General features: G+C 34.5%; 1 protein-coding gene across 3 annotated transcripts; it reads right to left on the bottom strand.

Annotated features, from left to right (window-relative positions):
• Window positions 1-8,714: 8,714 nt before the first annotated feature.
• LOC128554533 (carbohydrate sulfotransferase 12-like) lies at window positions 8,715-20,841 on the bottom strand. 3 transcript variants are annotated; one of them, XM_053535808.1, is made up of 4 exons: window positions 20,303-20,603; window positions 16,234-16,418; window positions 14,290-14,575; window positions 8,715-8,973 (listed from the first exon to the last, which is right to left on the bottom strand). In XM_053535808.1, the coding sequence occupies exons 1-4, from the start codon at window positions 20,436-20,438 to the stop codon at window positions 8,894-8,896; spliced, it is 687 nt and encodes a 228-aa protein (XP_053391783.1). In that variant the 5' UTR covers window positions 20,439-20,603; the 3' UTR covers window positions 8,715-8,893. The 3 variants fall into 3 exon arrangements, with proteins under 3 accessions (XP_053391783.1, XP_053391781.1, XP_053391782.1); XM_053535806.1 differs by lacking the exon at window positions 8,715-8,973 and adding an exon at window positions 20,648-20,841 and having other exon boundaries at window positions 11,314-14,575; window positions 20,303-20,488; XM_053535807.1 differs by lacking the exon at window positions 8,715-8,973 and adding an exon at window positions 19,261-19,352 and having other exon boundaries at window positions 11,314-14,575; window positions 20,303-20,598.
• Window positions 20,842-27,160: the final 6,319 nt, after the last annotated feature.

The raw sequence follows: 27,160 nt of genomic DNA, 5'->3' as shown, positions 1-27,160 counted from the left end.
AAAGCGCGGGAAAGCAACGTCCGTAAACAGGAAAGACGTCATGACGTTTCAAAGACAAATAACAATGTTTAGTTCTGGTTTTGTTTGATCAGTTGCAGAGTAACGTTATGGATTTTTGATAAAATAACGTGTTTTGAATCGAGAAATATACTATCAGGAATAAAGAGGAACTGTCAAGGTACTGGATTTTTATTCCGTTTTTTGAAATAAAATATAAATACCTACATAAATCTTCTACATATATGTAGTTCGTAATACGTCATTTAAAGCACGAGAGTCATCTTACACCCCGGTGTGTAAGATGGATTTTTCCAGCACCGGTAAAAATACCGGAAATCCCCGTCTGGTATGCAAGAAAAGTCTATCTTACACCCCGGGGTGTAAGATGACTCTCGTGCTGTAAATGACGTATAAGAACTACATATATGTAAAAGATTTGTGTAGTAATTTATATTCTATTTAAAAAACGGAATGAAAATTCAATACCTTGACAGTTCCTATTGGTTCCTGATATTATATTTCTAGATTCAAATCACGTTATTTTATCAAAAATTCATAACGTTACGCTGCAAATGGTAAAACAAAACCGGAACTAAACATTGTTGTTTGTTTTGAAACGTCATGACGTCTTTCCTGTTTACGGACGTTGGTTTCCCGCGCTTTGTTTAAATACACTGCCATAAGAAATAGTTCTAAAAAAGAAAGCTGTTCAATTGATTTTATTTTTATTATTATTTCTTGAAACCGGTATGCAAGAAAAAGATTCTACCACTGGTTATAGGTGCAGATGGAAATATCCGGCTCTCGGGTAACTGTTTAGGCGGTAACTCGGCAGAGAGCCTCGTTACCGCCTAAACAGTTACCCTCGAGGCCGGATATTCCTATCTGCACCTACAACCAGTGAAAGAATCTTATAATATCGAAGTTCAAAAGTTGCTGTAGGCAATGGAAAGTGATTTAAGCACACAACTGATAAAACCAGATACTGTTTTGTGCTTTATTATGTCTCTGCATCATGAGTCTGGTTGTTCTTCGATTGTTCCCTGTCTTGTCATAAACAGTTATTTTAATGTTAACATTTGACATAGACAATTTTTGATTGAATGTCGAAGAATTGACGTGCTACATGTACCTACATACAGACTATAGAACTTTCTCTATTGTCTGACCGCCTCTGTTTTCGGGTGGTTAGAATCGCTGACTTAAAATCACTCGTAAGTACTCACTGATAAAGGGGCATGGGTTCAGTCCTTGCTACTGACCAGGTCTCTTTATGTAAGAAAGATGACAGTTTGAATACTAGTACTTGATCTTTCCAGGAACGATTGTTGGGTAAAATGCCTACCTGACATAACTGAAATAGTGTTTAAATGGCGTAAAACCCATCAAATCAAATTAAGTCCCTCGGTTGTCTTTTCTCATATATATGATATGTAACAGGAGCTTCCGCATTCACCATTTTAATAGCTAATTCCTCGTTTCAACTTTACACACGTACCCGGTTAGTTATACACTTGTACCTCATTTAGTCTTTACACTAACTCCCCGTTTTGTTGAAACACACACTTCCATATTTCGTCTATACACAAACACCCGATTTGTTACACATTCACCTCAGTTGGTTTAAACACAAAATTCCCCGCTCTGAATGTGAAAAATCTCATTGCTTAACAATTGAAGATAGCTTTAATCTAAAGCCTCGGATAATTTTAAGATCATAAGAATAAGAGTTGATAGAAATATGATAACTGTAGCAACAGTAATAAAGAAGTTCCCAGTTGGTAGGTTTATAGCTTTCATCCCAGACTGGTTGCGTTTACATGTATGTGTGTGTGTGTGTGTGTGTGTGTGTGTGTGTGTGTGTGTGTGTGTGTGTGTGTGATGTTCTTATGAGGAAATATGTTTTATTGTTTAAAAACACATACACGTCATGTTTTTTGCTATTATATCCTTGCAAAGCGTTCCAAGAGCAATTAAATCTACACTGTTTCAGTTTTTAACCAAACATTTAGCTTACCTTTAAAATCAATTTCTAACATTTGAACATTAAATTATCATGGAAACAGCGACTTTTTTTGTCAATTTTAGACACCATCTACTGGTACGAAAAGTATTTGTTTCCACAACATATGAATACTCTTTATAAAAACTATACCTTTTAAATAAAAAACATGCAATTACCAATTTCGCTATTACGTTTGTAACCAAAGTGAATGTAAAAATCATTTAAAATTAGAAAACATAAGGAGGAAATATCAATTTTTAGATCTTTTTGCACTTTGACATTGAAATGACCTTGATCTTGACCTTGAATTGGTCCCTGCTATATTCCAAATTGAGGTAAATTATTAATATAAATAATATCCATGCAATTATTTAGCATTGCCTTTATAAATAAAACACCCACACTGTTACATACAATTTTTTACGGAACGGGCAATTTATGGCGGCCATCTTGGACGCCATCATGGATTCCTTGGAACGCCACCATATTTGCCAATTTATGCCGGCATTTCCGGATACTTCTGACATTGTCAAACAATTTAGTATATTACATACCTTGTTAACAAATGGGTCCCACCTCACCTTTTGATATCCCCAGATTGTCACCCTACCATTATTTCTCCTAAAGTGCTAGATAATTTTGGCATAATCATTCTATATACCTTTCTATTTACAATTTATATAATATACTAATAAAAAATTAAAATCTTTAAAAAACGCAAGTAAAAAATAAATTTAGCAATCTAAATTTAATACAACTCTTCTTTTTTATTTCTGTATACGTAAAGTTTAAATTCCTTCATATACATTTCAAGAGGCATTGAATAGCTTTTCTAACAGTATTGTAAAAATATCTTCAATAACTTTTTTCTCATTTTCTTTATTTACTTTTCCAATCCGTGCTTTTGTTATTAGTTGTTTTATTTTTTTTATGATGTAATTTTAAAATATTTTTGTTGTCTTCAACTTTTAGTCTATTAATAAATATAGTAATTACTGATGGAACAGCGCCAGCAACTGCTACAAATATAGGAATAGCTGGAACAAGTGCTAATGCAGCCGAGCAACCAAAGATACCTGCTGTAATTTGAAATCCTGTATTTACTCTTCCACAAAATTGATAACATTTTCTGTACGCAGCAGCAAGTTTAGTTAAGTGAATAATTAGTTGATCTATTGTTTCTATTCCATTAGAAATTAGATTTTTATTACTCATTTATATAATATATTTTTCAAATTTAAATTTCTCACTATAACCTTTCCACTTCACTCAAGTTTTTTTTTGTTTTCTTATAGTCTCGTGTAATAACTTTTTGTATTCTAAAAACCTCTTGTTTAGTAGGTAAAAGTTCTTGCTCATAAAATGAACCCTGAATTATTTCATTATTCAAATCTTTTATAGTGTACGTTCTGGGATTTGTATTATAGATTTTATCAATTATAAATATTTCCTCTGTCTGGTTTGGTGTATATCGTTTTTAAAAAGGTCGTTTAAGTTTGCTTAAGCGAACTCGATCACCAATTTTAAACTTTGGTTTACTCTTTGGTTTCTTTAAATTACCATATGAATTAAAGTAAACAGTACATTTATTTAAGTTTTTACTGGCTTCAGTCGGTGTCATTTTTATACTACAATGTTTTGTTTTGTCATATTTACCAACCATATCCTGTAAATTATCTAAATAAGTGTAAGTATTATTTGCTGTAAAATATTTCCACATTGTTCTTTTTAAACTTCTATTAAATCTTTCAATTACTACAGTTTTTCCTTCATTAATTGTATGATACATGTTAATCTTATTTTTATTCAAAAATGATTCAAACTTTTTATTATAAAATTCTTTTCCTTCATTTACCCATCAATCTGTTGGTGTTCTACCTTCAGAAATGTTTTTATCAAATGCTTCAGTAATAGATTCTCCAGTTTTATTCTTTAATGGAATAACCCAAGCATATTTGCTAAACACGTCAATAACGGTCAACAAGTACTTCACACCTTTATTATATTTTGAAAAAGCTTGCATATCGACTAAATCAGCAGACCAAGTATCATCAATATCACTTACTATCACTCTTCGTTTCAACAATTTTCGTTTAATTGGTATATGTAATTCTTCTGCTAATTCATCACTCCATGTTATTTCGGGGGTTTTCTTGAGTGAGTTTTTAGTTCCCAAGGACTTACGTCCAAGTAAATACTCTACCCCCTTTTCACGTTTATTGATTTTTGTTTTTGCCTGAGTCCAAGGTTGTATTTCGCTTTAATTGCTGGTTTTACAACTAAACATTTTGCAATCTTTTCTCCAAATGTTTTTGATTGAGTGTTGTTTAAGTTGGAAAGCATTTGCTTGTCACATATACCTTTATTTACACCACTGTCATAGCAAAAGTCATGGTCCATACATATTGCGTCCTGTGCATTGACAGGAGGTCCATTATCTAAAGCATTTCCTGGTCCGCAATATTTATATCCTGGAACTGTTAAATATTTCTTAGGTAATAAAGGTAAGATTGCTTTATGAATGGCAATTGCTCCTCCGGCAAAGCCTCCGGCAAAGCCTCCGGCGAGCTTCGCTGCTCCCCCAGAACGTTTCACAAACTGTGTTTTTATATTACCGCAAGATGCACACTGAACTCTTAACATAAGTCTACCATTTTTTGTTGTAACATATTGAGGATTTATACTATCAGTAAAGTTCCTTTCTTTTACACAATACATTTGTTTTTGACTCATTTATATTATATGTATTTAAAACTTTTTTCTTTTTTTTCACTGGATTCAAAACATGCGTTTTTTTTAATTGGTCAAATCAAAGGTTTTCACAGTAGTTTGTCAAAACCTGTGTTTTTTTTTGAATTGGTCAGCAGTGGTCAGTATAGGTCAAGGGTAAGGGTCAAAATGAGGTCAAACTGTTTTCGCACCATCATATTACTCACTACTCACGTATAATAATAACGCCGTAGATATGAAAATGAAGCACATGGAACATAGCTTACAAACATTAGAACAAAAACACGACAGTATGAATACAAATATTCAAAACAATGAAAGCAAAATTACAGACGTTCAGTGGCGTACCATGCGGGAAAATCTAGTGTTTGGAGGTATTCCCGAGGCAACTGACTTTAGAACTTCTGGAGAAGATTGTGAAAGCATAATATAAAACTTTTTAAAGAACGAAATGAACATTCATGGTGATATTTGTTTCGATAAGGTACACCGCCTCGGTCGATTCAATCCGCGACAAACATATTCACGGCCGATTGTCGCGAAATGTACTTTTTACAAAGACAGGGAATTTGTCCGAAACGCTGCCCCTAAGTCAATTAAAGGTACAGGTTAGTGGATAAATGAACAGTTCCCACAAGCAATAGAAGAGAAACGCAAACCGCTGTATGTGATTGCAAAAGAGAAAAGAAATGACAAAAACAACACAGTTAAATTAATAAGAGACAGGCTATACATAAATAGCGAATAGTACGTAGCAACAGAAAACGAAATACAGAACATCGAGGCAAAACAAAGAAACAAACGATTTGCAGACAGTACAAACACAAGACAGGGCGACAACGGACGGCAGCATTTCAATAGAAACATACATCAACAACGAGTAACTGAACAAAACGGAACACATTCTGCACCTGATAATCATAGTCGGGGAAGACAGAAACACGTTACTGTACAACACAATTACCCCGGTTACGAAAACAACCGGCACTGGTCTGGAAGTTACAACCAACGTCCAACGAATTATATTTCCTTCACATCACAAAATAACGGAATAGAGACACGAAATAGATATGACACGTTAAGACAAGACACACCACAAAACAAACGAGACGTGTACGCTGGTAAAACAAAAGCCAGATCTCCTATAGACTATGACAAAACATTTAAGAAACAACATATTGAACAGGAAAGCTTCCAGTCTGAAAATGAAATGGACTACAATAGTGCAATACACTTCACGCATGGAAGCTCAAATAACTCACAGACCCACTTCCGGTGTACAGTACACAGCCTCCTACATATGCAGTAACAACTACTATTCCCGCTTCGCAATTTACCACTCTGGCTACGCACCAGCAATCTAATACACCAGTACAAGATAACCCGGGTGAAAGGTCACACGTGACCAAATTATAACGGCTAGTGTAAAGCGGCTTAAGTGCCCAGAACAATAGTGACATATCTTGTGAACTGATAACAAAAAACTGTTATAAGAGAGGGAATGTATATAATACACCGAACATCAACAATAATTGTAATTCTGTAAATATTTATGTACAAACTATATCGAATACTGCGGATGGTAACTTTACTGTAAATAATTCTGTGCAAGAAAATTGCAGCATAAAATGCAGTGATGAGTATACATCTGTAAATAATTCAGAAGATTATTTGAAAATACTTTCATTAAATGTATGTGGCTTACTATCTAAATTGAGATGTCCTGAATGTGTAACGTATATAAGTAATTTTGATATAATTGGTCTTTAGGAAGTAAAAACTGATGATACAGACCGTATTGATATTCCAGGTTTTAAAGCCTATGTATTTAGTAGAGAAAAGCTTTCTAGATACCGTTCAGGTGGAATAGCGTTATTGATAAAAATAACCTTGTTCCATATGTTAAAGTCGGAAAGTAACCTCATTATCTTTTTTGACAATTTCAAATGAAATATACGGACGAATTGTTAGTAAAAGTAACGAAGATCTGAAATGTGGTATTATTTATATACCGCCTGCGTGTTCAAAATTTTCGCACACTGATCCTTATTTCGAAATTCAACAAGAGGTATTTAGATACTGTGCTGGTAGTAATCATGTATTGTTATGTGGAGATTATAATGTAAGATGTGGAAATTTAACCAATTATACATATATTGATGATATTTTTTTCTGATATGTACGATCTTCAATCTATACAGAATGAAGAATCGAAAGTTTTTATGAATTTTGAGCTATATAATATTCCTATAGAAAGAAACTGTATTGATAAAACTGTTAATCAGTACGGTAAGCAATTGATAGATTTGTGCAAAAACAATAATACGTTCATTTTAAATGGCAGAGTGGGAACAGACCATAAAAGTCCGAAATTAACATGTAAAGAATCCAGCACTGTTGATTACTTTATATCATCCTCTGCTGTATTTGAAAATATTGTTGAATTTAATATTGATGATTTTTTGTAGCTTATATTCTGATGTACACTGTCCTGTTCATATCTCTTTAAAAAGAAAATTATCTATGTGTAATGAAAATACATTTGACACAGAGCATGTTGAACAAACGAAACGTTGGGACACAAGAAAGGCAGAAATGTTTATAGAAAAATTAGATATAATTAAAATATCCGAAATAGAAACTCGACTCGATAAAATGTCAAATGAACGTAATATAACACAAAATGAAATTTACGAAACAGTATTAGATATATCCAAACTGTTTAAGGAATATTCTAGAAAATCATTTGGAACTAAAAATATGCATATTCATACACACACCACAACACGTAAAAAGCCATGGTTTAAAAGAAATTGCAGAATTGCGAGAAACGCCTATCACAACAGAAGAATTTTATGCAATAAGCATAAAACGCTATATAATAAAAATGTTTTAAAAGAAGTGAGTAAGCAATATAAAGCTACTTTAAGGAAAGCTAATAATACGTTTAATGCCTCAAGAATTGAGAAACTGAGGAAATTAAAAACTAAAGATCCCAAACAGTACTGAAACATTATAAACATGCAAACAAAACAGGTAGAAAAAAGTGCTTCTTTAGCTGACTTTTATGATTTTTTCAGAAATATTAATGAAACTTTAAATAATGAACACGTCCCAGGAAGTAGCACCACCACCACCAACAATTACAACAATGATAACAATATTAATAATAATAATAATAATAATAATAATGACAGCAACATCACAAATAATAATAATGATTATGATAATAATAATGGCAATAATGATGGCAATAATGATTATGGTCCTCTACCAAAGCTGTTCAAACGGTCACGCTTGGTTGCATATAGAGGTCGCCGGAGGTAGAAATAGACCAAATATTCAAACGAAACTCCTTCTAAACCAATGTTCCTATTGTGAAAATTTTTTAAACAAATGGTCCTTATGTCACCCACTTACGATTCGTTAAAAAATGACCGCCAGTATGGTCTGGTAGTAAAATAATTTTGTACAAATTGTTCTTGCGTGACCCTCTACCAAGGTTGTTCAAGTTATTCCAATTCGTAAAAAAAAAAAAACATGGCTGCAAGGGGCTTTGTCATTTTCCGTATCTGCATATAGAAGATTCTTAAAACTGCTAAGATTAGCCCGATTTTAAAGTAATTTCACACAAAGTTTCCTTGTGTGAACTTTTACAAATATAACCATTTTTCTGATTCGTCAAAAACATGGCCCCAGAGGGCGTGGTCAATTTTTATTGACAATTGTTTTAATCAACATATCCTCCTAAACAACTGAATGGACTTTGATGAAACTTTTCCTAAATTACTTCTTGGTAGCCTTCTTTTAAAATTGTTCAGATTGTTTCAGTTTGTTGTCTGTGTGTTTTGGTTTTACGTCTTGTTCAACAATTTTTAGTCATATAAATGACGGTGTCTACTTGTTTGCTGAACATGAGGGTCTTTTTCGGTTAAAAATTAGTTTTCAGCTACCAGACTATACAAATCTGTTTATCCAGAGCTTTTATATACGGCATGATATATAAGGGTTTGACTCACTACCATATTTGTCCATATCTTTGCCCTAAGGTAAAAATGAATACGCCCCTTAGTGTGACATGGTTTGTATATTTAAAACGTTGAAAATCTTATCCTCTGTATCAATAAAAGCCAGGGCGTTAATATTTTGCGTGTGATATCAAAGTTGTAATGTCTGCCGTAATTGTTGAGAGTACTGCCCTAGGTTCCAAACTGTGTGCGACATGTATATAATCCAGGCTAAAATAGAAGAAATATAACTCTTTACTTTTACCATTACGTTAAACAAACACACTTGAAACATTGTACTCAGTTATTTCGCTTTAGGGTCAATGAACCTATTGTTAAAGTTACAGCATAGATGTTGGCACCACATGTTTAATGTTTGAAACTGTTTCAACAGTTAGCTTAAATAGTCTTGGTCATGACCTACTGACCACTTTCTTGTTTTCGAAAGTACAGCAAAGAAATTAGGACCAAATTTATAATGTTTGATACAGATTTCAATACTCACCTGAAATACTCGTCTGAAATAGTCTTAAGCGTGACCTACTTTCTTCTTCTTGAAGTTACAGCATAGAAATTTGGTGCATCTGTATAATTTTTGATACAGTTTTCAATATTTATCTAGACAAATCTTAATTTTCACCTACTGATCTTTCGTTTTCGAAGTTACAGCATAGTAATTTGGACACCATGACCCTCGTGTTTCGTGAAAGAAATGATATTTTAATGTCGTTTGGTCAAAGTTAAGGTCACAGTTACTAAATATATTTGATGTCCCTGAAGGTGGCTATATTAAAATCGTACTGTCTGTCCGTCCATCCGTGCGTGTCCGTCCGTGTGTACGGTAAATACTTGTCAGGCGTGTAATTCTGTCATCTACGAAGGAATTTTGAAATAACTTGGCATAAATGTTCACCGTACTGAAATGACGTGTCGTGGGCAAGAATTAGACCCCTAGCTCCAAGGTCAATAAAATCTGCATAGAATGCATCCAAAAGCAATAATAGCAGTCTCGGTTTGGTTGAGTCTGTTCGTGAGAGGTAATAAAATGTACAACACCTCCCACGCTCCCTAGAACCGACGTCAGCGGAACTCTATTACACATCTTTGGAATGGACTCCATGGTCCAAAAGGATAAGAAAATATAACAACACTTAGAAGTCAAAGGTAACAGTGTCTGTTTCATGTCCGATTTATAACTCTGCCCTAATCAAGGGATTTTAAAATGACTTGGCACAAATGTTACTCATAATAAGACAACGTGTCCAACGCAAGATCCTGCCCATTAGCTGTAAGGTCAAGGTCACACTTAAATGTTAACACGTTCTATTTCTTGTCCGGCCAATAACTCTATCATTGATCAAGGAATTTTAGAAATACTTGGCATAAATATTCCCTATATGTAGATGACGTATAATACACAGGACCCAGACCCGTAGCTTCAGGGTCAAGGTCAAACATACAGGTCGGAGGTTAAAATAGTCTGTTTTGTGTCCGATGCATAACTCGTCTATCCATAAAGGAACTTTTTAAAATAATCTGGCATGAATTGTAATCATAATGAGACGCTGTGTCATGCACACGATCAAGATCCCTAGCTCCGTGGTCATGGTCACACTTACAAGTCAAAGGATAACAGGGCAAGTTTCTTGTTCGGCCAATAACTCTGCCATTCATTAAAGGATTTAAAAATTACTTGGCACATATATTCCTTGTAATTTGTTTATGTGTCATGCGCAAAATAAAGACCTCTAGTTTCAAGGTCAATGTCACCTTATTTCGTCTTGTTTATTAATTATTCATACATAATCTACTTTGCCATATTTTGCGCAGACAACTGTAGCATTCTTGTACACGCTTCAGTGGCATTTGTCACTAATAGTGACAGCTCTTGTCGTCCCCCGCCTTTTTCAAAAATGATTATGTCCGTAGAATTATTCTTTATTAATGGAGGGATTTTGATGTAACTTATTCACCACCATGAGGCACCCTTGTTTTAAGAATTACAACTTTTTTTTAAATATAAATAGCAACTATTGTCTTTTTTATGACTGGTCATAGGGAAAATCGTATTCTTTTTATATCTACAACCCATTGTTGTTACTATGAATATTTTTTTTTTCCTTACTTGTTTAAAAATAAAACCACATTAAATCTGTGCAATACAGAGTTTAGCATTTGAAAGCATTCACCAATTATAGATTTCCGGACATTTTCAAACTTCAAAATGTCTTTATGAATTATATGATATATAGTTTTGATTTATATACATTGTTAGTATGTTGGTCTATTACCTAGAAGATGTTGTAATGGCAGACAGTATAATTTGTAAAACATGTCCCTTGGCTGGGGACGTTTGTAACTCTGTTACAATTTCTTGTTATCTCCAAAAATATATTTTTTACTCAATGTGATCACCACGAAGATGTTTCCCCTAATAATTCTAGTTTAGACTTATTTACTGCCACCGCAGTTTGTGTACAAACGTATCTGAAAATTTAGCTTTGAAAGGTATTTGGGGTCACGGATACCAAAAATAGACAAATGACTCGGGTACACTAATTGTCGGTATACTTTATTATACAAAAAGGCCATAGGGTAACTAATATAACTAAGAATGGAAAAATAAGGTCATAGTTATAATAAAAATATATTTTATTTTTAGTTTGATCATCAAAAGCTCGTTTCGAGTTTATAAATTTATACATATGAACTGGCTTTGAATTGTATATATTTTGGGTCACTGTTCCTTTGTAAGGAGACTAATATTAAAATTACAGTACTGCGAGTACAAAGGAGTAACGTCATGACAGTGTTGATAGCATGGGAAGGTACCTGAACTGCAGCCGTCTTTTCATTATAAGTATATCTTTGTAGGATTAAATCATGCGTGTCCGTATTTCTGGCATGAATCTAAACTTTTCTTTAAGTTGCAATGATAAATCATAATCGTGAAAAACTTGTAGTCAATGCAACCTAAAACTATCTTTTATTGTGTTGCGTCAGAGGGTAACAATTTCTTGTTACAGTAAATAAAAGTAACAGAAAGACAAACCAGCAACTATTAACAATAACACAACAAGCTGCGAATCATTAGGAGTTATCAGTAAACTTTCAATCGAATTAAATATTTTCCCGGCAACATTAAATTGCCAGGAGCATATATATTTGTCAAGTTATATATTTATCGTCTGTGTGCATTTTCATTGAGATAAAGCGACCTTAATATCCTCTATACAATCTTTTACTGAAAATTTTTACGCCACTTGTTGCGTGGCTATATTTAATCCAGAAAGAATCACATCCCTAATGATTGCCCCATATCTGGTACTCAAAATCTTATTTAATGTTGGATTCCTGAATAAATATCTTGCCCCGATCTCCCAGTTAGGATCAGACATTGTTCGTTGGGAGTATCCTCGTGGATGTCATGTGCCATGAGAAAACCAACATAGTGGGTTTGCGACCAGCATGGATCCAGACCATACTGCGCATCTGCGCAGTCTGGTCAGGATCAATGCAGTTCGCTAACCCACTATGTTGGTTTTCTCATGGCGCGGCTCATATATGTTTTAGATATGGTTTCTAAATTTTTAGCCACTGAAACATGAGAAATCCAGTCTTGTTATCTCTTACCTCAGTAATATTAAAGTACCACTGGCTCTTTTAACAACTCACCTTTATAAAGAGTGGGAGCCAGTGTTTAAGGCCCGTGATTATAAGGTAAACAAAATCGATTTGCGACATTTATTTGAATCTGATAATCTTTTGAACAGAAAAAAATAAATCGACGAAATGTGTTTACAGCCCGTGATATGGAAAATTGGATATCAGGATTTTCATATGTGTATGTTCAATTTTTAGACTCCAAATGTTCGTAAATATGTACCCTGAACAATTACTGAAGGGCGGTTCTTTGTTATTCATCATGAAATTGGATCACATATAAAATAAGCAAGAATGAGTCAGATCAAAATCAAGAACATCGTACAAGTTTTAATCTTTAACATTTTCTTTTTCCTTTTTACGCGAAAATCATGACAACTGTTGAGGGAACACATTTATATTGAAAAAAATACATGATGAGCATAGTTGCAAAGTAAGGCCATCTATTAAAATGCACATACAATTTTCGATTTATTTATTTATTGATTGATTGATTTTTTTTGTTTTGTTTTGGTAAATTACTATTTTTGAAAATACTTATTGCTAATTTATCAATACATTATATTCTGTTGTACCCATGCCAACAGACATATCTGAAACATCGTATCAGTTTGAAAAAAAAATCATCTGCTAGGTAAGTATTATTTCTGGAATTGTTACTATGTAACACGTTCGTTTTTGGTCATTTGTCTAAGTAAACGGATGCAGCCTAGATGCTCTTGTGACGTCATTTCTGTGTCAGAACAAATTGACAGCCCTAGATAAAATAGTCAAAGGTTTGATTGACAGTTACTTTTTAGGAGCCTGAAATTAGGTATTCCAAGAGTTGAAGTGATTGTCAATTGCGAAAAGTTATATAATTTTATTTGTAGTTAATGGTGTGTTTACATTAAAGACATGACAACGTTGGCGTTACTTTAGTTATGAAATAACCTCTAAACGTCATTCTATTTCTTAAGTACAGTTGCTAATGGACATACAGCCTAAACAAGAGGAGCACAAATTAGAGTCGAAGAGTTATATTTTCTTTAATATTTGTGTAATCCAGTAATTTATAGTTTTGAATCTCTGTATTTCTGTTAAATATTTCACCTGGTGAATCATTGTAATCAAATAATGAAAATTCATTTGAATAAATGGTTCTAATCTCGTCTAAAACATCAAAAGGCACACTTCTATATGCTTCTTTGAAAGCCTGTTCTTTTAGCCAACCTCTTTCACCGGAAGTCGTTTTAAATCTTGTTTTTTCTAGAAGCGCAATAAACTCTTCTTTAGCTATATTGTTTGCCTCATTATCTGTGAGCGGAAAACCATTTACACCAATAATTCCCCTTATTTGAAGTTTCCTCCATATTCTCTGCAATGCTTCAGGCCACGTAATACATCTTATTATGCCCCACTTCCATGAAAATGGACCGGAAGTTGAATCATGAATAGCGTCGTCTGCGTGTAAGGAACTTAATTCGTGCTCAAATACTTCCAAAGTTTGCGTTTGGTTAAATTTATATATAATGTGGAAAGTATCGGCTTTAAATGTCTCAATTTTTGCAACAAATGTGTAGTTTACTGCACATGGCTGACAGGCGTCAAATTTGGCTACGTGGCAGTCAAGGGTATGCTTTAGTTTGTACATTTGCACAATATTTCTCAAAAAATGTTCAAATGTGAGGTCTGCACCACAAGTATTTGTTACCGTCCCTTCAGCTTGTGCGCTGGCTGTGTTTTTAAATAATTTCCATAATGAAGGGTTAGGTCCAACAATTTTGTCCACAAATGCCGAAAATAACAGATTGAATGGATTTCGAACAAACAAAAATATAAAGGACTCTTTTGCATTTACTGTCTTTTCAATCTTTTGGTCAAGTATATCAAAATGCAGCTTACTGGCTGGCGCTTGTGAAATAGGGACTTCAAATGGATGTCTAGTAAATCTTCCTTTATTGTTATTGTCTAACATTTTAAAGACACGGGTCCAGAAAGTGGATGCTAATTTGCATAAAGGACAATACAGGGCTTTATGTTTCACGTCGTAGCTTACACGAACTGTTCGATGAAATTGCCTTTTATCAATATTTGCACATTTATTTCTCAGAAATGCCGCTCTTTTGTACCCTTCAGTAGAATATATATTTATATTGGGTGGCTTTTCTGACACATCATCCGTGAATGTCTGTAAAAAATAGAAAACACACGTTTGTTAAACCATTGTTAAACTGGTAATATCAGAACACAGAGTATTGAGTTGGTACATATTTCTCTCACACAAAAGGAAGCAGCTACTTCTGAAAGCTGTTCAAAACTAACGTATACTTTGTCTTTAGCTAAAATATTCCAAAAATGTATGGTCAAATAAGATAGAAAGATTGCGAAAAACAATCATATACTTAACATTGCAGCAAAAGGTGATGCTATTTGTCTCTTAGCTTGCTAGATGGAGTTAGTTCAGTTAGAAAACAATACTGAGTGACACAATCAAGTGAAAATGTAAAGAAAGAAAAGGGAGCTTATCACAAGAAACTTAAGAAACTTAAACTATGTAGCAAGACACACGAGCAACTAAAGAAAAAAAATGCGTACTTTTCTTTGGATGGAGTGGTGTAGAGGTAGTGGTGGTAGTCATGAGTGTGTAAATGAACACTAAAACAATATCAAGAATCAAAAACTAGTTTGGGTGTGTGATGGGATACGACTATGGACGGGATATTAGAAGACAATATCACAACGCACAAGCAAATAGAAGTTAATAAAAAAACTTGTAGGTTGAAGGGGGAGGTAGTGTAGGGGAGGGGGTGGGGGGCGCGGGTAGAGGGTTGATTTGATCAAAGTTGCCGGAACATGAAGACACAATATCAAGAAATCAAATGCTAAAAAGGTATTGGTTAGGTGTGTATGTTTTTGTATGGTTGAGTGTAGGGTGGTGACAATATTGGCGGATGAAATATCTAGAAAAAGAAGATTTGTTTTTAGGGAATAGGGTTGGAGTCACGAGTGGAGTAAGACGGACGTACAAACAGATGGAAGAACAGCATATCTTTATTATCCGACAACTTCATGTTACTGCTGGGAATAACAAAATGTAAAAGCAAAATACAATAGAAATGGAAGCTTGAAATCTTAAACGTATAAAAAATCGTTAATCATAGAAGGGGACACTATTCCAATAAAATAATAGCAAGAGTTGGGGAACTACACCATTCTTATGGTATTGTCATGACAAAGAAGGGCAATTCAGTTGTATTATGTTGTTGCTGATACATTGTTACTGAGATAACACCTTGCTGACTACCGCCAATAAAGTATTGAACAGAAAATGTGGCTAAGTACAAAAATGAAATATTATTTCATTAAAATTAAAGCAAGAGTTATTGAATTTATGTCACTAGGTTGATACTACAATGACAAAGAAGTCTAGGTGTAAAATGTAATTATTCAGAAACTAATTTGCTGACAATCGCATAATATTGTTGGAAAGAATGCGTAGTTACTCTACAAGAACGGGTGTAATTGCATCAAAATGTCAGAAAGAGTTATAGAACCTGACATTCAGCTGGAATTGTCGTAGGAAAGGCACGTATGATGCTTCAGTAATCGTGATGAGTAAAACCTGAGAAAGGAGTTTGCTGCGAATCGTTAACAAGGTGTCTACATAAGACGACGAAGCAGAGCTATCTGAATAAACAAGTTTTCAAGGCAATGAATACATATTTGTACTCACAAGTCAATACTGTTTATAAAGTCAAAGTTCTTTTTTATCTACACATCTGTACATTTTCAGAAACAAAACTACTGTTCATAACAACCTGTTTATATCGTATCCCTTTTAATTACCTTTCCCATGGAAATCTTATGCTTCCTTTCCACGAATCCTTCATCTCGGTCAGTCAACAGTTTAGTGTTATTGCATCCTGTTGAATTATTACCGCATTCGTTATCTATTTCGTACTCTCTGTGTATTGTATATGAAATTGCCGGTTGTTCATTCCGTGGCAGCATACGTTTAACCCCGAGGAGATCTGAAAAATCAAAAACAAACATGTTCTTTAAATAAACTGTTGAACAACAGATTATTTCTTTATCTCAGATAATGCTCTTGAACTAGATAATAAATGACATATACCTTTTGTTCAAAATTGTTTACAGTTGAACTGTAATGTGAAAATTTATTTATTTATTTCCCTGTTTACCTACTGAGTAAGTGTTTGATTGATTGATTGATGGATTGACTGATTGATTGATTTAAAAATTCTTACACATGGAAAGGTTTTGCTTATGGTCGAACCACTGGCACCAGATCAGAAAGAAAATGCCTCTGAACGTATTATATCCTACCCCTAGGTATTCTATAAGAACCATGGTCATGAAGGAGAAAATAAACTAACCCATTTCAATCGCGCATTTCATAACTAAAACACGCAGTTCGGTAAATGTGTACTATGGATATTTAACACGCGATAATTTATCTTCCATTGTGTACCGGTCACATTTCATCAATACTTTTTATCTTAGAAAAACAACGCGTAATTTATAGTTTTTCAACGTTACACAAAAAAACTTACTTGAACTTCCCTGGTGAAGTTCCGGTCTAGATTACAAAACCATTCTGATTGGCTGATGCGAAAATGTGTGTCAGTCGTCATTTTACTACACGTGTACGCTAAAATGTGTATATGCAGCATAAATGTGCAAAATGAATGAAATAAACAGAACAGATGTATGATTTCAAATTTAAAATCATATACAAGATGCATTTCATTCATTATTTCCAGTTTTATTGTATAACTGTGAATATTTTGCATTCTATTTTTGGTTGTTTACATTTCGCCTAACATGTGCACACTGCTGTGACCTCTAGACCGGATGTTCATTAGGGGAGTTAACGCAAGTATTTTCTGTAATGTTGACGAAAGCATAAAATATGTGGAGCATCTCTGCAATATGGAATATTGAGACAATGTGACTGGTGCACGAAGGAAGATAAATTATCGCTTGTTCAATATACTAGGTACGTATTAACCGATCTGCGCGGTTTAAGTGAGAAATATACGATTGAAATGGGTTAGTATTTTTTCCCGTTCATGACCATGGTTCTTATAGAATACCTAGGGGTAGGGTATAACATAAACATGTACAGAGGCATTTTCTTTCTGGTCTGGTGCCAGTGGGCCGAACTATAGCTTTGTAGCCTTCCGGTTGTCCATAAAATCATTATGGGTATGTTTAAACATTTTATTATAATGGCTACATATATAAAAATGCGGGTCTACAGAGTTTGTTTCTATATAAATGGTAAAAGTTGTCAAAACCTTGAAAAACGTTGTGAAAATTTATTTCTGATGTCATGTTATGAAACACGTATTGAACAGCTTGTCGGTAAAATGTTAAAAAACAATGTATTTGCCGTCGGTCTTACTAGATCTCGGGCAGGTTTCTACTGACCGGCAATCAGTTAATATTTTTATGCATACAACAAAGCAACACAGATCTGCTGAAGGTTTCCAAGAAGAATTTCAAACCGCGTAGACTGGTCAGGATCCATGTTGTTCGCTTTCAAAGCCTATTGCAATTAGAGAAACCATTAGTGAACAAGCATGGATCCTGACCAGCCTGCGCGGATACGCAGGCTGGTCTGGATCAATGCTGGTCGCAACCCACTATGTTGGTTTTCTCATGGCACGGCTTATATAAAGGTTGCCTGAGTATACAAAACGGTATAACAAGCTGACTTGTATAATCATTATGCTTTGTAATTATAGTGTCTTTGGCATATGAAACTGTTTTGACATTCCTATATATTACTGAATATTATAATGTTTGTGTATAGGGCGGCTTGACACATAAAGTATGTGCTCTTCACCACTGTACCTATGAGTCGTGCAACATCAAGTTGTAAAAATGAAATGAATGAACTGGCACGCAGAAAAGTGCCATTCAAGTATTCCACATGACATTGCAAACACAACCAGCCGTGTCCAACTGTATAAAAACAGTTTGGTTAATTCCGAAAGACACGCATCAACACATCCCGACATGCACCAACAGTAGCCCGATGAACTTCCCGGAAACAATACCAGATAAATTCCCTTGCGAGAATTAATGGCAAGTTAAGGCCTTTACGCGCGCGCAACGCTCCTTGCCTATCCGGCCCGAATCCGAAGCAACCCCAAGCAAAACTGTTCACATGTCTTCTTCAAAGTTAATATCTTCCATGAAAAAGTGATTTATGGAGATTTTTGTAAACCATTTGTTTTAAATCATTATTCATTATTCAGTTTGTGTAAGGACCTGGCTGGATCCTTATTGAAGGTGGCCACCAGTTCAACCGTGTAATCACTATGAATATCATAGATGATAAGACAAAAGTGTTATGTAGTAATTGTGATGACCATCTAATCTGCCTTCTGTTCCCAAGAATATTTTATATTATATGTGTCATCGGTTACTTGCATTTGATTCAGATCAAAACGGCTGCTGTTTGCCACCCAAAAAAACATCTACTGAGTCAACAAGCAATCTATCCATCCTAATATCCATGTGATCAAAATTTTCATGCAGAACCACTGTCTGAATGGTTTACAAAATGTTAAAAAAATGAAAATATTAGGCCTACATTTTTACAGACAATATATAGGAATATAGTTTATTCTAACATGATTCAATTTAATTGCAATTACACAAAGAAAAATGCCAAGCTCTGCATAGTCTACGATAAAAAAAATGGTTGACGCGCGGACCTGTTTGTATAGTAAAATGAGCATGATGACGTCAGGTTCATTACTACTCGGGTTCTTACTTTATCACAGCATATCTTTAATCGAAATGTTTCAATGTCCGTATAAGAATGAAAACAATCAAGACCTTCTTGTGGTATATCATCTAATTAACCACGGTTCAGATACTTAGGTACTCGGTCTAACGCCCTCGCGGTTCGATTCCTGTGCATCTTTACTCTGAACAGTGATTAATCAGGCGTCAAACCACTCGAATGCCTTCCTTTTTAGTTCAATAACTCATAAATCAAATATGCTTAGGACATTTCCAAATAATGTAACGATCTTAAATGTAGAAAATAGCACAAGTTGAAAAATCATGCAGAATCTATCTGGCATTTATCTGGATAATTCCAAGAATTATTGCTACAAATATATCCTAAGGACACAGGGCACATTTTTATTCAATCTCGCCAGGCATATGTATGTTTTTGACAACACAGATAATGGCGTCACTAAACCTTCAGCTATTTCCGGAAGACTTAGTAAAGAAAATAAAATTAGACATGCTAAACTTGAAAACGAAAGTCGCCTTTAGATTGGTCGATAGTCAGGGTCACGTGCAGGGGTCACCCCGTCAAAATGTATGCGTGGATTTCTTTTCTTCTTCTCCTTTTCCTTTCCATTTTCAGCATTTTCTAACGATTCGAAAATACATGGGCTTAAGCACGACATGATACATTTTCATCTACGGAAACATATTTGAACGCGGAATAAATACAAATCTCACAGGGGTCCGTAACGGAGTAAGAGTACATAGAGATTTTTGGAACTTCGTTAAATCGTTCAAAAGGTCCTTTTTGGTGTTGTCTGAAAGTGTCAGTATATACATCGGGTGTTTCATATTTGACAGTTTCAGACCTAGACATTTCAGAAATATTTTCAACATGAATTCTGTGCAACAAATGTTAATTATACAAAAGCGTGAAAGAGCAATCAGACGCTAATACGTTTCATCACGTTACAGGAGCGGAAAGGATATGTAGTGCGGCCCAAAAGAATCATGTAATAACTTACATGTAAAATTTATCTCGATATTTTAAATGTGACATAAGATTGTCGTGCAGGAACTGAATCAGCCAGTTATCTAGGCAGTGATTATGACAGAAGAATATCATGTAATAACTTACATGTTCCTTTTATCTGGATATTTCCAAGAAGTGTCACAGCTACAGTTGCTACAAGTATAAGTCCAGGAGAATATCGTCTCAACTTCAGTATAAAATAACGTGCACTTTGTTTGAATATCAGCCCTCGTTGATTCATTATCAGACGGAGTTAAAACCTCTAATTTCTACTACAGTCCGGTCATCGAACTGAAATTTATAAGACACTACTATTTAGTTAACGAAAAGAAAAAAAAAACACTACTCTTTGGCTATCGTCAGTAAAGAACTGTCAAAATGTTATCCATATTTCTAAGTACCACGTAATTAAACAACAATATTTTTTATCATTATACCGTACAAAATTACCCAATGCAAGTTTCCCATTAGTTACTTAAATCGTATATTTCCTAGTGATTTAATATATCTCATGCACAAAATCGTTGTTTTCTTTTCTATGCATATGATATGATCCGTAATCTAATATCACATGCGCAGCAGTGCTATTTGATGTTCTGTGCAAGTGATAATGATACTTTTGACATTGATTTAATGACAGCAATGACCAATTTTGACGAGCCGCTTATGGATATTATAGCATTTTACCCCATGTGTTCATGCCTGTGTGGACCCTGCCATTTTTTCATTTTTTATTTTTTTCTCCGTGCCAAAAAATTCGAAAACAACTTTATATCAAATTTTGAATATAAATTATAATCTTCGGGTGAGAAATGGTGTAATTGAGAAAATAAGTGCTCACGCTTATACATTTCGTTGAGGAAAAACGAATAAAAGTATCGCCGTTTTTCAAATGTTACTAATGTTTTTTCAGCACTGCTGGCAGAAATACGCGCATAAATAAAGAGGTCAACTAAGCCTTTCATATTGCTGAGAGAAAGTCTTGCAGAAAATTCATCACAATTTTGTAGTACTCTCTAGTAAAGACTCCTACTGTCTTTATTTTATTGGCTATTAATTATCTACTTTATACGATTTTATTCAATAAATCATCTAACTCAATTAAGTTGATTTTGTAGTAAATGGTTTGACCTATAGGGCCTATTCCTATTTGATTTCGGTGTGATAAACCTTGGAAGGGTGATATGAAAAATGCTCACGCCTGGAAATATGACTATAGACCTCGACTGACGCCGCGGTCGATAATTATAAATCTGAAGATGAACATTTTATCATCCACTCAGGAATGCAATATTTAGATACTTGTATGCCATTTCATAATTGTAGGCATTATACTTAGGACCTTTACTTTTTCGTTATACGGTACAAGATTTCTAATAACACCAGTTTTGATTCAAGCAAAAACCTAGTATCTTCTCTATTTTCAAAATTTCATGAATAGAAAATATACAACTGTGCGATAATTCTCTGTGTCAGCGGTATGTTAAAAGTGCTTTTTCGAGTTTATAGGCTAGAAAAATATATCTTCTTCAATGAAAAATATTAAACTTAAATTTTGAAAATAAGCATTTTTTTCTAAATCACTGCGGCTTAAGGAACTAAAATACATTACTAGTACTTGTAAAATATCAACTTGAGGCAGGAGCTTCTGTTCTCTGCCATTAAATGTTTGGAATATATGAGCCGCGCCATATGAAAACCAACATAGTGGGTTTGCAACCAGCATGGATCCAGACCAGCCTGCGCATCCACGCAGTCTGGTCAGGATCCATGCTGTTCGCTTTCAAAGCCTATTGCAATTAGGGAAACTGTTGGCGAACAGCATGGGTCCTGATCAGACTGCGCGGATGCGCAGGTTGGTCTGGATCCATGCTGGTCGCAAACCCACTATGTTGGTTTTCTCATGGCGTGGCTCATATATCCAAACTCCATTATTGATACAATCAAAGCTTCCATAGAATAAACGTTTTTAAACCTAATTTTAGCTCAATTTAATGACAATGAAATAACATTCCGGGCCTTAATTCATGTTTTTTGTACTTCCTGAACATCTGTGTTACTTTAAAGAAAAAAAAAATAAACGAAATGAACCATAGAGATGACCGATCACAGGCGAGCAATAATTTCATTCCCGAAAGAAAAAAATCACCAGCGCGCACGTACAAATAAAATATTTCCGAAGTTTTTTTCTTATTACGCGGTCTGGAATGATAACGGCAAAACAGGTTATATCGATGTTTAAATGCGTCTAAAAGACATTGATTGGAATTCATGCGTCCATTAAACTAAAACACACGTTACAGCTGATGACCCAATAATTAATATGATGTTTTTCATCGTTTGTGTTAGGTCAGGAAATTATATACTTTTCCAAAACACGGCCTTCGATGTGCCGCTCGATGATGAAGAAGTGACTTTTTGCGATTTATTTAATAAATACCAAAAAAACTTAGCCCTTCATGAAAGACATCCACGCAAACGGAATAATAAACATTCGAATAAACAGAGCAAATCGGACGATGTGGTTTTGATGTCGTCTAGTGCTATAAACTCGTCTCTTTGTAAGACTATAAGTTCTCACTTTGTTGAATATGAAATCGACTGCAATAACAATTGTGTCTAGTGATCATAACAAATTACAAGGTAAAAATGCATTTTCAGTTTTGATGAAATCTAAGACTCCTTATATGCAGCAATTAAAACCACAAAAAGAAAAGTTCTCAGTTCCAGAAAAACTATTGTGTGATGGTATAGATTGGGTAGCCAAGTATGACATAGTGTGGACACCTGAAACGAGTTAGACTGGACAAACTGTAGTAAAGACTCTATCAAATGCTTTGTTGTTTATTGATCACTGTCACAAAAACTTTGTTGTAGAGTACCCAAACAGTTTCAGCACTTTCAGGGTTATAATAATTTTGCCAAGTTTCATCATAGGATCCAATCATCACGTCTAAAAAATTTAATGATCATTATTTGAATCTTAATAAATGTTTGGTATTTCCATCTATGACTAAAGTGAAACACCATACCTTAGCTGGTCATTTGGAGGATTTATTGTCTTGTTTAACAAAGTACAAAATAAGACTAGACAAGGACAATGTACGCCACAAAACGGTTTATCTTAATAGATCGGAGGATGAATATAGAAGTGTTGAAAAAGATTCAACATGCTTCTTTGTAACACCAGTCCCTGTTGTTCAAGACATATACAAATCGTTAGACAAAACACTTAAGAAGGGTGGGGAATTGATCTTGATCAGTTCACCCCAAGAGAAAGAGGTCAGCGAAGGAAGTACATTAAAGATCTTCTCTTCACGAGGCCTGTAATGATTTTCAGAATGGATTATGGTGGCAATGTAGGTACTCTAAAGTTTCGTTGGGGAGTTACAGATGAAGACATGCATGCAAATACAGCAAAGAAATGCTAGTAAAATAACTTCTGAAATAAAGAAATCCCTTCTAAAGTTTTCTACCAGGGCTATGAGACGGGACATCATCAACAAATATGCTAAACATGTGAAGACTCCAAAGTCTCTTTTCCACATGTATCATTAACTTACACATACTGAATACCAAAATGAAAATGATGAACAGGCAATGCTGAATGAAAGGGAAGCAGCCATGCTATTGGAATCAGATGATCCTCAGCTCCTTTTGGACTACCGTGAACTGAATAGAAAAAGTTAAGACGAGAAGTACAACATATTCTTTGGTGAAATGCTGAAATACTTTGAAAAACAGTTGCTGTCAGTGAACGAGGATTTGAAATCTCAGGTGACTAAACAATGCCCCCCAGGTACCCCAATTCAAATTTCAGAGACTATCAGACTTCAATTTATGCCAGGAAATCCATTCAAGAAAACAGTTTTGAGATATACTGGACCCCGCTTCAATGTTTAATTCAGGATACAGACCAGGCAAGCGCGTCTTTATCACCAGGATGGACGTGATATCGCAACAATGTTCAGATACCTAAACAGTTCTGTGTTTGATTTAGGGAAGAGTCGTTATTCATCTGTCTTTTTGACAAAGAAATAGTTCCAGTAGGTGACCTAGGTGTACCAATATCTACGGGGATTAGAGGACATAGCAAATTTATGGCACCAGTCAGTAGACCAGAAGTTGTTGCAGCAGATCATGACTTCCATATTGCACGTTTGGTTCCATCAGTTGTTCTTGTCACTGAAAACCCTTCTAGTTCAAATGATAGTTTTTTCACTGGTAAAGTCTATGTTACTACAAAAGACAAGGTTTTACAACATTCACACCTTTTTAAACATGCGACAGAGCTGATAAGAATTCTTAGAGAACACCAGTCCTCTGATAATATTAACCTGGTGGTACCAATCTTGTGTATGATGACAGACTGATGCCTGACCACCGTTACGTATGATCAGTGAACTTCTTGTAGTTGTTATGCGCTTGACCCCTAATATTTTTTTTGTACTCTATATTCTATTTCATTCTAGCTTTTTTATGAAATACTGAGATTTTAGTGAAAATAAATCTAATAGATTAAAAGTGAATGATATTAAATTTTTTTTTCAGTATTTCAGTTGGGACTACATTAAACATCCGTTTGTAATAATAACAACATAAATACAGTAGCTTCGAGTGCATCAATAAAAATCATACTGAAAGCAAGTTTTCCTAGTTTTCTGCATCCGCCTCGCCACTATGCGTCTAAAAGGAACGAAAATAATATGATTTGGACTTACCAGTAGCTGTATCCGATAATATATTAAAAATGTCTGTTCTGTAAGTCTTCTTGCACTAAATTTGAAGATTTTCGGGCAAGTTCATGTACAACCCAACAAAAACTGTCATTGAATATATAAATCACAACAGTATATTGTCAGGCGTGTAAACAAACAACCCATTTTCCTCATTCAGTGCACATGCAGCATTCATTTTCTCCAGCTGTCCGATTTCAACTATACTTTCAGTGAAACATAAATCTGATTATCATAATCCGCCATACCCTTGTAATTTTTAACACAAAGAAAGTTTCCTTGTACACATTAAATAAAAAAAAACATAATCACTTTATCCTAGCCATGAATTAAAATAAATCCTTTCTAAAATGTCACAAAATTTATCTCCTCCCGCGCCACTCATGAGAATACTACTGCTTATTCCGTACATCAGTGTACATGTGTAAACACAATTAATAGCATCACGAGAATCCCGGGCTAACGAAAGTCCAATATCACGAAGGCGAGAAACCCGAGAAAAACGCAATCGTGCATTATGAGAAAAACGTGCGTAAAATTGTCATGAGGATCTACAGGGTATTTCATAATCATATAGCAACTTTTATTAAATGCATTAATGTGAATAAAAACCGAATTAATTCAAGAATATTTTACGTCAATGGTTTATACGTATTTGTTTATAGGTTATGTCATAAAAACAAAGTTTTAAGTAAGACATAAGCCTCAAACGATCCAATATGTAAAATACATATTGGATCGTTTTCGTCTTATATCCTATACATAAATGAATGGTTCGTTGCTTCAATATTTTATGACGATGATTGATACCTGACGAGAAAAGCTCATTAAATATGTTATAAGCTTCCAACACATTGATACAGTTGCACCGTTTTACAGTTTCTACAGTTTCTAGACAATGAAACGTTTTTAAATTTCAGTGTCTTTCAGAATTATTTCAAGAATTGCTTAAACAGAGCTTCTTGATAAAGTTGGCACAAATAACGTCTTGATATAATTGGTTATTTATAAGGTAATTAAATGCAAGTAAATCATGTCCATTATGGTGCAATTTGCAAAAAAATTCCCACAACCTCGGAGGGGACACCCCTCCCATACCCACCCTGTCAATGTCTCATGCCGCCCTAATACTAGATGCCTCGCCACGCGCCTGTTTCGTCATAGATAACACTGCCTATTTAGTAGTCTACTATTTTCGCCTGAGAATCGTTTGGACAAAATATTGTCCGTTGTAAAATATTTGTAGTACTACTTTTCAAAAATCATATATGAAATACTATCAGGTTATTTAACATTGTTCTGTACAATACGGTGATATATTTGGACGAGTACCCAGCTGAGAAAACCATATTGGACGAGCCGCTAGGCGAGTTCAATATGGTTTTCTCAGCTGGGTACTCAACAGGTCCTTTTTATTCTATATCTATTTTATCTTACTATAATAATAGTTTAAATTAAAAATGTTTCACTGAATATTGTATTCCTGTCTTTTTTTCCCAGCTTGGTATGAGTGCAAATATATAATTATTATACAGAACAATGTTAGACCTTAAATAACCTTTTTATTCTATATTTATTTCACTTCATACGTAATATACGTAATTCATTGAATGTTGTTTTTTCTGCGTATCATCATTAAAAAAAGTATATTGTGCAACCTCCCTACAACAGCCATTTGGCGATTTGGTCGGTAATAATACTTGGCTCAGGCATTATGCCCACAAACATTGTCAGCAAGTTTGGTGAAGATCGGATGAAAACTGTTAGACTTAAAAGAGCGGACAAGGCTAAATTCCCCGTTTTTCGAGTAATTCAAGGACTATAATCAAAGAGTGCCTGGTACAATTTGGCTGGTTATCGAAATTGGCCGAGATGTAATGCCCACAAACATTCTCAGCAAGTTTGGTGAAGAGCCGACGAAAACTGAATTATAGAGCAGACATGTTTTGGATGCTGACCGCCCGTCCGCTGCCATTCATAGTCTTCTCCATTTTGTTTCTAACCGTTAAACAAAAAATGCTTAGGTAGCTATTCAGACACCAATTTCTAGGTTTCGTCCGGAACGGCTTCTTTTAGTGACTTTTCAAATATTCCAACATCTGATGATCCTTTTTACTGTATTTATTAACGAACGTTTTAATATCTAAATCAGATAGCGTTGTTATCCCTTGAATCGTTTTTGTGTGTTGTAAACAAAAAAAAAAAACAACAAAAAAACTAAAATTAA

This window comes from Mercenaria mercenaria, unplaced genomic scaffold (genome assembly GCF_021730395.1).
Source record: "Mercenaria mercenaria strain notata unplaced genomic scaffold, MADL_Memer_1 contig_5099, whole genome shotgun sequence".
In the NCBI taxonomy this organism is placed as follows: domain Eukaryota; kingdom Metazoa; phylum Mollusca; class Bivalvia; order Venerida; family Veneridae; genus Mercenaria; species Mercenaria mercenaria.
Note: the sequence above shows the minus strand (reverse complement) of the source record. Positions and strands in the feature narration are given on the sequence as shown.